This window comes from Paroedura picta, chromosome 3, assembly GCF_049243985.1.
Source record: "Paroedura picta isolate Pp20150507F chromosome 3, Ppicta_v3.0, whole genome shotgun sequence".
NCBI lineage: Eukaryota > Metazoa > Chordata > Lepidosauria > Squamata > Gekkonidae > Paroedura > Paroedura picta.
The window spans coordinates 133435867-133449222 of record NC_135371.1 but is presented as its reverse complement, the minus strand read 5'-3'; the positions used below and the strand labels follow the sequence as shown (position 1 = coordinate 133449222).

General features: G+C 43.6%; 1 protein-coding gene across 11 annotated transcripts in view; it reads right to left on the bottom strand.

Moving 5' to 3' along the window:
• Positions 1-13356, bottom strand: part of CACNA1G (calcium voltage-gated channel subunit alpha1 G) — a 482930-nt gene that overhangs the window by 203574 nt on the left and 266000 nt on the right. For all 11 annotated transcript variants that reach the window (XM_077327962.1, XM_077327955.1, XM_077327961.1 and 8 more), the window contains 3 exons: positions 12017-12308; positions 11147-11239; positions 4584-5379 (listed from right to left, as the gene is read on the bottom strand). In XM_077327962.1, the coding sequence (XP_077184077.1) occupies positions 4584-5379; positions 11147-11239; positions 12017-12308 (1181 nt within the window). The remainder of the gene's footprint in view (positions 1-4583; positions 5380-11146; positions 11240-12016; positions 12309-13356) is intronic.

The window sequence follows — 13356 nt, the reverse complement described above, 5'->3', positions numbered from 1 at the left end:
TAAACTATGCATTAGAGAATATAGTAGGCTCAGCTAGTACTGTTCCAGTGAGCAAGATCAATGGATCTTGGAAAATAGGGTGATTGTTCAAAGCTCTCATACTAATTTACAGACAGATGTTCTTATGACTAATTGTAGTCCAGATAACTGGCCAAAGTTTTTTGAGGTCATGAGGTCTATGGCTAATAGTATCAATAAACTGTACCCAGCCTTTACACGGGATGTAATAAATCAATGCACTTCTCTGAATTCAAACTGAGAAAACAAATCACAAAATACCGACAACCATAGCATAGATATGGAATTATCTTTATGTGACAATAGGAGTGTTTAATGCATTCTTTCCCTCTTATGTGGGAACTGTTACTCTTGGAAGACCATCTGGGGTGTTAAAAATCACTTTAATTCTTGTATTACAGTCCCCCAAAATAGATTTTATTTCTATTGACCCTTTTTCTTGCTCTTCCATTCAACAAAGGGTAGTTTTAAGTTCTTAAACTTCTGAAATTCCTTGGATGGTTTCTTAAAAAACATAAGCTACTAAAATACCAAATTCATATTAATTTAGTCTTTAAAAATAACTTAGTTCATTCTCTTTGTGTGGCGGATTCATTTCATGTGGCAAATCAGGACCATTTCCTCATGAGGAATCTGTTCCTGGACAGCCTTCAAATGTTGGCAGGTTTTAGAGCCCCCTCCACATGATGTCACCTGCATACCGAGGCTGTCCAGTAGCTGGGTTGAGTTTTGGCCATTTTTAACAAGTGATTTTGGGAATCTCCAAAACTAGATTTGCATACCCAAATTGCGCATCCCATTGGTGTGTAACCAGTGAGCAACCAGGGATAAGACCATATGCAAGGGGGAATGTGTGATATTTTTGGCAGCTTTGTCCTGCCTTCCCTCCCCTCTCCATTTCCTGCTCTGAGTAATTTTTCTTCTTTTAATGGCACGGTCCGCAAAACTACATTGTCAAAGGTAAAATAAAATCTTTAAAGTGTCCATGGTCTTTTTGGGATCAGGCAAGAAACCACCTTTGTTTTCTGGAGGTGGAGAATGAGCTGGGGAGGGGGGGCGGGTGATTGGGCAGCCTTATCCCAATCATACGGGAGCACCTAGTTTTTAAGCCAGTCATTTACACAAAATGTCTTTTTGAGCTTCAGTTACTATGTGCATCCTTCTCACAACTCGGGAAGGCAAAAACAACCCTGTTTCTGTTTTCTGGAGGTGGGAAATGAGGTGGGAAAGGGGTATGTATGATCCAGCAGCCTTCTCCCAATCATACTGGGGGTTTGAGCACCTAATTTTAAAGCCAACTATTAATACAAAATGTATTTTTGGGCTTCAGTTACCATGGGCAGCCTTCTCAAACTTGGGCAGGCAAAAACAGCCCCATTTCTGTTTTCTAGAGGTGAGAAATGAGCTGGGAAAAGGGGGGGGGTGATGCAGCAGCCTTCTCCTGATCATACAAGGGTCTGAGCACCTTGTTTTTAATCCAACCATTAACACAAAGTTTCTTTTTGGGCTTCAGGGGCCATGTTCAGCATTTTAGAAATCTACCCAGACAGAAATAAAGTCCCATGGAAAAGTAATCCCCAAAAAGTGTGTGTGTGTGTATGTGTGTGGGGAGGGAGGGAATGCTGTATTGTTCTTGCGTTTCTCCATAGCAACACAGCAGTACTAATTTTTATAAAATGCATCTGTGTTGTGGCATTACTACATAGCCACACGGAAGTGCCTTTAATATATATATATATATAATTTCAGGGCTTGGAGGGAGGAAGTTTCAGTCCAGAAGACAACTGCTGTGCTGTGACTGGCAGCTTGCTGGAATTGACAAATCAAGTAGTGGAGGTAGATGTTTGGCTTGTTTTCCCCTGCAGCCTCGTCAGCAGACAAAAAGTTGTGGCTGTGCAGAGGGAAACGCGGGAGGGGTCTCCCGGTGGGGAGGGCTGCAAACACAAGATTTACCATCCTGTATTTGCAAGCAGGAAGCCACTCATGTTTTGCCCCTCCGTGCGGAAATGGTCCAGGTTTCTATTAATAAGAAACCAGAACAAGTGTGCATCCAGTCAAATGTAAATCTTATTGAAATAGAAACTACTTTTTCTGATCCCCTAATCAAGACTAACAGAGGAATAACACAAAGTTATATAAGGCTCTGAATTCTATAGTTAGCTGGAATATATAAGGACTTAAAAGAAATCTACTAGATCCTGCTACCCTTAATTTACCTACAACCATTTGATTGCATTCTATTGCAAGAAGCATACTCTTTTGACATAACTCAACTTGATAACTATAATTCTTATTATCTACCAGCAATTAAAACTGAAGGACATCTAAAATGGGACCTAGCCTGTTATATTTCCAATATTTTTTTCAGATCAACAAGCTTTATAGTGTGTACTTCAGAATTTAGCAATGACAATTAAAGGGATATCTGGTCCTCTCTGGGTCATTTTGGTTAACATTTACTTACCACCTTATGTCAAAACACAGGACTTTGATGGATGATGGACCATTCTGGAAGATTACATTCTGAGTTTACAGTTAGGCTACACTAATTATCACAACACAAATGCTTAAATAGGAGCAATAGTTAATGCTTTATTGAAATCCTAATTTGATTTTATAGTTGCAATGGAAGCATGTAGATCTAAGAATAAATTAAGAATTATTTGTGCATCAGATTAACACAAATAATAATGAAAACAAATTTATTCATATTTAAATGGGACCACCTACTTGAACCAAAAAGTGTGCTAGTGTGATACATTATAATTTCTTCATATAATTCAATGCATTTAGAAAAGTTATGTGTTGCTGATATTTTAACCAGCAACCATTTCCTGCTGGATTTATACATTGAATTAAAAGGTTTCCCATGTGTCAGTGAGGAAAAAGATAATAGGAGGAAATGGGATAAAAATTTAGCTGCAGAATTAGGGAAATAACGAGGCAGGAAGAAGTGAACTGGATTTTTTCAACAACATCTAAAACTCCCAGTACTGAAAACCTCGTTTCTAAGATGGAGACACTAACCAACTTTTTAACTCCAATTTTGACTAAAACAATTTTGAAGAGGGACAGGTACATCACTGATTTATGGGAATTGTAGACAGCAAAAAAAAAAATCTTAAGAAATAATATTCTCCATTTAATAAGCATCCTATTCCTGATAACTATTGAAGATTCCTCATGAGGACTAAAAAGAAAGAATTCCGGAGGTTGGGGAAAAAATAAAGAATTCTGTAAGAAAGAATGGTCAAAGATAATAACCCTTGCTAAAAACAGGAATCGTAGAGACTTCTGGCATAAACATAAGACCTCTAGCTCTCAAAGGAGTCCTGTACCTCCAATTCCCCCTTCCAAATGGGAACAGCATTATGAAAGTCTTTGCTACACCTAGGGATAAACATTCAGATCCTTCTTAAGCTAAAAATTTCAACATTTACAAGCTGGCCAGATTTCTCAAAAAGGGAAGTAGTAGTCTAATAATATCTTTTAAACCTGGAAAGTCTCCAAGTTGTGGGTAAACCTGACTTGAAGTACCTAAACTTGACCCAGACTGGTAGACTTCCTTCCTGGTCCCATCATTCACTGAGGTAAATCAGATCAGAGAAAGTCCTAATTGCTGGAAATTATCAGTTATAGTTCTGTTTCTCAAAAAAAGGAACAAAAGACGATCCAGCTAACTATTGCCCAGTTATATGAAAGCGTTATGCTAGTCACTTTGCTGGCAGGCTGAAAGTTAAAATGGAGGACTCAAACACCTGTAAACCACTCCTGTGGAACTGTAAAAATAAAACAGTAAAAGCATTGTGGGCGGAGAAAGGGGCGGAGCGAGTCCATGATAAAAACTCAGAGGCCGATCGGGAGCCACAAAGAGGCTCACGATTGGCCCGTCTGAGTGTCAGTCCGGGGCCAAGTGGCAAATAGGGAGCCGCGCACAGCGTGGCTCCCCATTGGCCACTTGGCCCGTCCTGGACTTGGAGGTGAAGGGGCCGGGGGAAGCGGCTTCACCACCAGGAAAGGAGCAGGGCCGCCGCATTTCATATTTCCCAGCAGGGGAAGGCAACTGCCTTCAAGCTTTGCTTGTGGGCCTCCAGGAAGCATCTGATAAGTTACAGTAGGGCATTGATCACTAGGCTAAATGGTCTCTTGATATAATTGAGACACACTCTTTTTACAGTCTTCAACATGAATCTGCTTAATTTTGTTTACCATTGCTCCATTAAAAAACAACAATTACTTTCTCCATTTTCCTATTTTATGTAAACCAAGATTCAGTAGCTTTAGTAGAAGGCCTGAAACCCACAGAATTAAAATTAATGTTAGTACCTGCATATTTTGTAAAATGTTTTGTAATTATTTTGTAAAATAAATAAATATATTATTCCTGGGATTTCACTGATACACAAGGATGAATCAGCCATCTCCGTCTTGGTTCTGAACTGAGATCAGGCTAAATGTTCAGGTAATATTTTACCTTGAACTGCATTGTCTTATGACTGCAGACTGGAAAGATAATTAGCAACTGTGTCTTCTGGCCAAAGAGGTATCTGATGGCTGATACTTACCAGTGCTCTGTGTCTCCAGTAGTTTCTGCATGGTACTATATGGACCCGGAGGGATGTTAAGGTTCATCAAGGTGTTAGCCCCAGGATTGATTGCAGGATCACCTACACCTTTATCTTTCAGCAGCTCATGGGAGCTACTTGGATGCACAGTAGGGTAGACCTTGCTGCCAACCACAGTCCTGGGAAACACCTCTGGACCCGTTAAACTGAGACCAGGTTGAGGGAGAGATGATCTGTACCGCATTGGTTCAAAATGACAGTCTGCATGATAGATGCTGTGAACAGATTCAGTGTTGCTGGAAGCAGCATGAGGATTAGCTGTGGGAGGGAGCATTAGCCTATTGGCCCCATTGTGAAGAGAGCTGGTTTCAACATCACTGATTTCAGGACTGGCACGTGGTGCCTGTAGGCGTCCATTGCCCAGGTGATAGTGGTGATGGTGATGGTGGTGGTGGTGAATGAGATGATGCACTGATGACCTTTTCTGAGGTCGACGCTTGCACGGCTTTCTCTCTGCGCTGGTTTTGCTGCCTGGGCTGGAAAGAAATCCCATTTTCACCCCTGTCGTTCGGTAGGCTTCCACCAACTGCTTGCTGGCCTTCCGAAGGATATAGACGAGATATTTCAGAAGTTCATCATAGCAGCTCCCTGGCTCGGAAAAGCTGGCCAGAGTGCTTGCATTGGAGAGGTAGCGGATTCGCTGCTCCTTCATCAGCTGGCTCTCTCGTTGCTTGGTCTCTGAAAACTGGGTTGCTATGACCACGAGGCAGAGATTGATCATGAAGAACGAGCCGACCTAAAAGGGAAAGAGTGGATTGTGCTTTACTTGAGGAAACCGGGTAAGTATCTTAGAGGGTGAGGTCATTATAATCATTTCAGAATTAACTGTGGCACAGAATGTGTTTCCAGTGCGAATTAGGACAGAATTGGTAAGACAATGATAATTCAGAATAACAAAATAAAAAGGAAAACTTAAAACCCATGTTTTAACTTGTCAGAAATGCTTATATCAGCCTTTCCCAACCTTTTGACCGTGAAGAAGCCCCTGAAACAATTGTTCAGACTTTGAGGAGCTCTGGAAGTGATGTCAGTTGGCCACGCCCCCTACCATGCCTCCAGAAGTGACATCACTACCCACACCCTTAGCCCTCCTTTTACTCCTTCCCCATGCCTTTAGTTCTACTATGCCAGTTCTGCTTCATGTAGGCTGGAAGGAAGAGTAGGAGTTGAGAAGTCAGCCTAGACCCCCTTCAAAGCTCCCACAGACTCCCCCAGGGACCCACAGACCTCTGGTTGGGAATCCCTGGCTTAGAGAGTTCATAGACTAGCATGACTGCTCTGGGAAGCACCTCTACAGTCTGTGCCCCCTACTGAGAGTTTCTCCAACATACAAGGAATAATAAAAATACATATATAGCTTGTCTTATTGCAACAGTCCTTACAACAGCAGTCTAATGCAGGTCCCTATGATTACCTCAGTGTTGTTCCTGAGATGCCTGAACTGATGCCTAAGGGCCCCTAGTGAGTGTCCTCCATGGTGAGGTCACAACTTCCTCGCTCACATCATCACATCCATCGCTCGGAGCTCAGACCAAAGGCCCACCCAGTCCACTATTTCCAGAAGCATCCACCCAGATGCTGCTGGGACGTTCATGTGCAGCTAACGATGCAGCAGTTTGCCTCTTCCCCAGAATCTGATATGCGGAGGAATACTGAAGATGGCGATGCATTCCGGTAAGGGGAAGTGGCTGGCACCAAAGGCAGATCTCATCTGGAAACAAAACGTAGGCTCCAAGCTCATTCTGAGTCAACAGCAGCCATCGTCACATTCCCTGTGACTCACACAGGATGGATGTTCCCTGTCCCACTTTTCTTTCTTCCAGTGTCAAAGCCTCTAAAGCAGCCTCAGGGACCCCCCCCCCCTCAGCTCTGCAGACAACATCAAGGCAGGACACAGATTTTGCATCCATTTTAAAAAGTTTTCTTTGATTTGGTTTCTTGGTATTCAGTGCTTGTAATAACGACAAATACAGCAGTGTTTGCATGTATTCACTGGCACCCCCTCCCCTCCCCTCTTTTGACAGATTTGTTCCTTGCAGGGGAGCCCATGGTTCTGCTTGCAGATCTCCTCCTTTGTTTACTGGGATTGTGGAGATACTGCTATGTAAGAGCTGCAGCTGTCTGCAGCCACAGGTTTGATGTTTCACTTTGAAAGAGGTTTTTCTGCAGCTTTAATACATCGTGATAATTATTCAGTCTTAGTGTTTCGAAAAGCAGCCAATAGCTCTTTCTCTCCTGGCTGCCTTCAGTCCAAACCATGCTGAGACTCAGCAGTAGGAAAATGCTGGTTCATTTCCCTTTTTATTGCTGGAGTGAACCAACTGAAGGGTCCCTTTCAGGTCCCTATCTCCAGGTCTTTCTCCACAGGTGGGCTTATTTGAACTCTGAGATTGCACCTATTCTTATTCACTGCCCTAGAAAGTGTTGCCAAATCACAGGCAACTTCTGATAACTACCTGGTAGGGATGCTAGCCTGCAGGTGGGACCTGAGAATCCTCCACAATTACAGCTCATATCCAGACTACAGAGAGTAGTTCTTGTGGAGGAAAAGGATAAATTACACTCCACCGAGGTCCATGTCCTTTCCAGGCACCATCCCTAAATCTCTAGGACTTTCCCAACTTGGTTCTTTCCCAACCCTAACGCACACCCCTTCTGGTGACTACGGGGGAGCTGGCAACCCTACTCCCTAGGGTTTCAAGACAAAAGATGGACAGAGATGGTTAGCCATTGCCTGCCTCTGCCAAAGAACCCTGGACTTTCTTGACGGTCTTCTAATCCAAGTACTAACCAGGCCAACTCTGCTTGGCTTCTGAGAATGGGCTAGCCTGGGCCTTCCAGGTCAGGGTCTTACTCTAAAGAGTACAAATTGTTGTAATGTAGTGTTGTAGTGTAGACCTCCCATAAACAATATTCTGAGAATTCTCCAGTTATAGCAAACTTCGTGTAGAAGCTAATCAAGTATGTGTCTGGTCATGTCTTGGACAGGAGATGTCCTTAGAATCCTGCATAAGTTGTCGTGGGGTATGTTTAAAATAATCAACCTGGGTGATAGCATTAAATCTTGGCAAGCTAGTTTGTGATGCTGATATCTTCTCAAATAACATGTTTGAAAAACGTGTTTCATGGATTGCCCTGTTCTCATGGATTGTTTTCTTTCAAGGATCCCCATAGACTTGTACTGATAATTTGTTCAGTTTCCTTGTGGAAATCCTTGTGGGTCCCACAGGGCTCGGTTCTCTCTCCTACATTATTTAACATCTTTATGCACCCTCTGGCTCAACTGGTACGGAGCTATGGGCTGGGTTGCCACCAGTACGCTGATGACACCCAGCTCTTTCTCCTCATGGATGGCCACCCGGACTCCCCCCCAGATCCATTTGCCAGATGTTTGGAAGCCGTAGCTGGATGGCTCGAGCAGAGTCGCCTGAAACTCAACCCCTCCAAGACGGAGGTTCTGTGGTTGGGCCGTAGGGGGGCAGATCAGGAAGCGCGCTTACCCTTTCTGGCCGGGACGCAACTTAATATCGCATCTCAGGCCAGGAATTTAGGGGTGACCATCGATGCCTCACTAACACTCGAGGCACAGGTTAAACAGGTAGCTAGCCGGGCATTTTCCCATCTTCACCAGGCTCGGCTACTAGCGCCCTATCTGTCCTCTGAACACCTGGCCACAGTGATCCATGCGACGGTCACCTCTAGACTAGATTTCTGTAACTCGCTCTACACCGGCCTGCCTCTGGGCTTGATCCGGAAACTGCAACTCGTCCAAAATGCGGCTGCTAGAGTCCTCACAGCTACACCATGGAGGGCTCACATCCAGCCAGTTCTGAGGCAGCTGCATTGGTTACCGGTCGCCTTCCGGATCAGGTTCAAGGTATTGGTTTTGACCTTCAAGGCCATCCGTGGTCTAGGCCCAGCATATATGAGGGACCGCCTTTTGCCCTATATCCCCCACAGGGCTTTACGCTCTGCGGGGGCTAACCTACTGGTCGTTCCCGGCCCCAAGGAAGCCCGCCTGGCCTCGACTAGGGCCAGGGCCTTTTCGGTCCTGGCCCCAACCTGGTGGAATGAGCTCCCGGAAGAGCTGAGGGCCCTGCGGGAATTACCAGCATTCCGCAGGGCCTGTAAGACGGAGCTCTTCCGCCAGGCTTATAACTGAGGCCGGGCGGAAAGAAGATCAGCCCCCCCCTCACAAACTGGTGGTAGAGAGCGTCACCCCCCACCGTAGATGAGGATGCGGAGAGCAAATGAGTAGGCTACGCCATCGCTGTTACAATTATTGTAAATCATTGGTTTTTATTGTCATTTTATGGTTTTAGGGGACGGGTTTATGTAAGCCGCCTCGAGCCTTCGGGGGGAGGCGGGGTATAAATATAAATATAATAATAATTAAAAAAAATATCAAGTTAGTGACTTAGGGGAAGGGAACTTGCAGGAAGGTGGACAGGCACCTCTGCCTGTGGGAGTGTATATCCACACACATATATGTGCAGATTTCACAAGTGTCCCGTAAAATACTCATAAATGCCTTTTGACAGCAATAAATGCAAAAAAGACAGACAACTATGGGTTGAGCATAGAGGTCCAACATTAGTTGCACATAATGTATATGCAATTAGGGGCAATATACATTTCTGGTCAGGAGCAAACTTTTCCAGAACTGAATGCAGACATAACATTATCCATGTGAGTTAATAACTGTTGTTGTTAGGTGTGAAGTCGTGTCCGACCCATCGCGACCCCATGGACAATGATCCTCCAGGCCTCCCTGTCCTCTACCATTCCCCGGAGTCCATTTAAGTTTGCACCGACTGCTTCAGTGACTCCATCCAGCCACCTCATTCTTCGTCATCCCCTTCTTCTTTTGCCCTCAATCGCTCCCAGCATTAGGCTCTTCTCCAGGGAGTCCTTCCTCCTCATGAGGAATAACTGTAATGTTGTTCAATTCCCTAGAGCAGTGGTTCTCAGCCTAGGGGTCATGACCCCATTTGGGGTCACCTGCCTGTTGTGCGCATGCGCACCTGTGCATTCATGCTCACTTGTGCACGCTGCTGTCACAACCCCGCCGCCGCAGTTGGGGTCGCAGCATGGGAACAGTTGAGAACCGTTCCCCTAGAGAACCATGAAAACAGGTACGTTTAGTGACAAAGTGATGTTTCCTTTTAAAGCTCTCCAACTGAATCCCTGTGACAAAAGTGCTTAACTTTGGCTGGCTGATGCCTGTGTTATTTATAAAGGCTAAAGTTGGTGCTAAATACCTTTCAATGCAGCATGTTATGATGGGATTAATGATGTATCTCTGCCATTCACTAGTTCCTGCTTTTAACCTATGGGCTCTCTTTACTACTGCAACCTGATAATGTATTCAGTATCCTTTCTACATCCTCTCCAGGTCTATGGTTGAGGCCAGCATGGCAAGGAAGATCTGTAGGGCCCCCCTTTCAGGATACAGTGATGTGTATGGCAGCTGCGGGTCCTATCTGCCCCCCTCTTCCTACCTCTCTCAATTAGATTTTTATTGGGGGAATGGATAGTGTTTGAACTGTTTTCTGCCATCTCTCTCTTTTTGTATTGTGATTACTGGATATATGTGGGTTTTATGTCTGGGATTTAATGGGATTTTTATTGGGGATTTTATTCAGACTATTGTAACCCACAACAAGCCCCTTGGGAGTGGTGGATAATAAACTGAAATAACAACAACAACAACAACAACAACAACAAATTCCCTCATCTTAGGAACTTTCATAACCCCTCAAATACATAACCACAGAGTAGTCCTCCTACAGACTTGATAACAAACATATTCTTCCATTGCAGCTTCCATGAAAGATTGCTTATAAGACCGTAGGCCTTTTCATTTCCCTGTATACATTTTCTGTATGCTTTTGGCATATGTCAGGAGTGGCGGGGAAAACATGGAAGTTAGGTTATGGATATTATTTTTAAAAATGTAGTTGTTGCTTGAGTCATCACAAGATGATGCAGCATAGGCTCCAGACATCCAACAGCTCTCATTTGTCTTTGTTACCATAGGGCATGCTTGAAAGTCATCTAATGCCAGACATATGCATATTATGCTTCTTTTCCAGAGCCATTTGCCTCTCTAGGGCTGCATTTTGCAACATAATTTATAAAACGTTTGAGTAGAAAGGAAGCGAAGAACAGGAGCTCCTTGATGCAACTGGAAAAAGGAGTGGCAATGAACTTGTCATCATTGATGAAATGGGCATTCACCATCTTTGACTGGAACAAAAGGAGTGCCTCTTAACAGGATTCCTTCTTCTTCACACTCCTCTTTTCTATGCACAATAGAAGAGACTGGCATGGTTTTAAACCCCAGCTTTTCCTGACTGGTTTACCACCTCTCCAAAGCACCATATCCATTTCTTCCATCCTTCCCTTTGTACCTTCCTCCTATACATCCCACTCTTTATTTTTTCTGGTAGCATCTGTGTGTAATGCCTTCAACCACCACAAAGACTGGGAAAATAACTCACAATGATCAGGAGAATGAAATAAATGAAGTTGTAGAAGGAATGGGCATCCATGACGAAGTACATGATATCTACCCAGCCCTCTAGGGTGATGACCTAAGATAAAACAAGAAAAGGAAAAAAGGGGTGGGGGGGAGAAGTTATTGGTTTACTTAATATACATAAGGTTATCACCAATAGGAAGCACAGGACTGTTTCTGTAGACCTCCATGAGTACACAATAATAGTGTTTGTTGTTCAAGCCCAGGCTTCTCCAGCCTGACACCTGCCAATGCTTCCCTTGATGACTGTGAAGCTTTTCAGAAAATGAGTAGGACATTGTCAGGCACAGTTTATTGACTACCCTCATTAAAATGAAGGGTAGGATCAAGGAATGAATGGAGGATCAGGAACACTAGTAAGCACTTGGGCTTCACTTAGTGTACACTATTACCTTTTCAGTCTTCCCTTCTTTCCAAGGGGTATGAAGAGGGGGTATTCCTTTTGACTCCACCTCTTGCGGCAGTCATTTGGAGCTGGTGCTCAGCCCCTTTCTCAAAATTCCAAAGGTGACTCAGGTTCCAAAAGGCTGTGGACTCCTGTTCAAGGCCACGTGCTAGATATATTGTTAAAGGCTAAGAAACAATAATACATTGACACAACCTAAAAAATTGAGGTGGGCCAAAACTCCATTTCTTGCAAGTTCTGTTCTTAAGCATCCCACATTTTTGCCAGAACCACACCAGGGGGACAATCTGTTGGTACTAATGAATATTCTTTCTAAACTACTGTATCGTTCTTCCCCTTCTACCCAAACGAGGCAATTGAGGACAAAAGGAAATTTTGACCCAGCTTTTTCTTTTACTGAGATTATTTTCCAGTCACCTTGTTTACCTGAAATATTGCAATCCACGCGTAGCCAATGTTATCGAAATTGATTGCTCCTTTGAAAGGGTTGTGCTCCCCAGCAGAACAGTTTGTGTAATACTGGTTCCAATTTACGCAAGAGGTGTTAGTGGTGGCATTGTAGGAATCTTCTTTCAGGGTACATTCCAGGCCTTCTTCCCTCCGTGTTGGGATGTTACGGCAGTAACGCATTCCATTCTCTCGGGGCTGAGAGCAGATGAAAGGGCTTTCGTCTTCGTTCTCAGTCTGGTAATACGGTTCCAGCTCAACTGTGTAAGGGCTTAAGCAGACAAGTGCTTGTTATAAAAAAAAAGGCCCTGGGGGCAATGAAGGAAGTGAATGTGGAACTCTACTCGTTTGGTAACTCCCAATGTCATTAGCAAGCAGCAGATTGGATACAAAAGCATGTGTTCATGCTGTTAACAAGCAATATGTGGAGTTCCTGGGCCTGAGATGTTACAAAGACCAATAGGACAACTGTGTTCAGAAAAAAATAATTAGTGAAATTAACTTAAGGTAAGAGCATTTTGACTGCCTTGGTCTGTAATTTTATTTTTCAGACAGCTCTTAACTGGTGACTTTTTGTGGTTGCAGATGAATGTAAGATAATGTATCTTTTCCTGGAGTAGCCTCTTCTGAACCACCAGGAACTAGCTTTAATTGGAGACTGGATATTAGGATAGATGGGCCAGTTCACTAACTCTGGCATAGCTATGATGATGATGAAGGGCAGTCTATAAATGTAAAATGTCTCTGAGCCTCCGGGGAGGGCGGTATATAAATCGATCAAACAAACAAACAAACAAACAAACAAATAAATAAAAATAAACAAATAGAATGATGATGATGTTATTGTGGGCTGTGTATATCAATTAAAGGTCATCCCCCCCCCCCCCAATGGCAATTGAAATTTCCAAACATGTCGCTATAATTTACTATTTGTTTGAAGGAAAATGGAATATTGAAAATGTCTGGCCTAATTCCTTAGTGTAAGTTTCAAACAAAAATTACCAAAAATCACAATTACAATGTATTTACTGTATACATTGCCGGCGTATAAGACGACTGGGTGTATAAGACGACCCCCCAACATTTCCACTATGGGCCACTATGGGCGGCTATGTCTATCCCAACTGAAGTGCACCCGGCGTATAGGACGACCCCCCACTTGGAGGCATGTTTTTCAGGGTGGAAAAATAGTCTTATACACTAGCAAATACTGTATATAAGGTTTTGAAACTGAAAGCTAAAAGCCAGTCAATTAAGGTCATTTTTACCTGGGATTAAACTAGTCCACCCAGCACATTTTCCCTAACCTTCAATTTTTT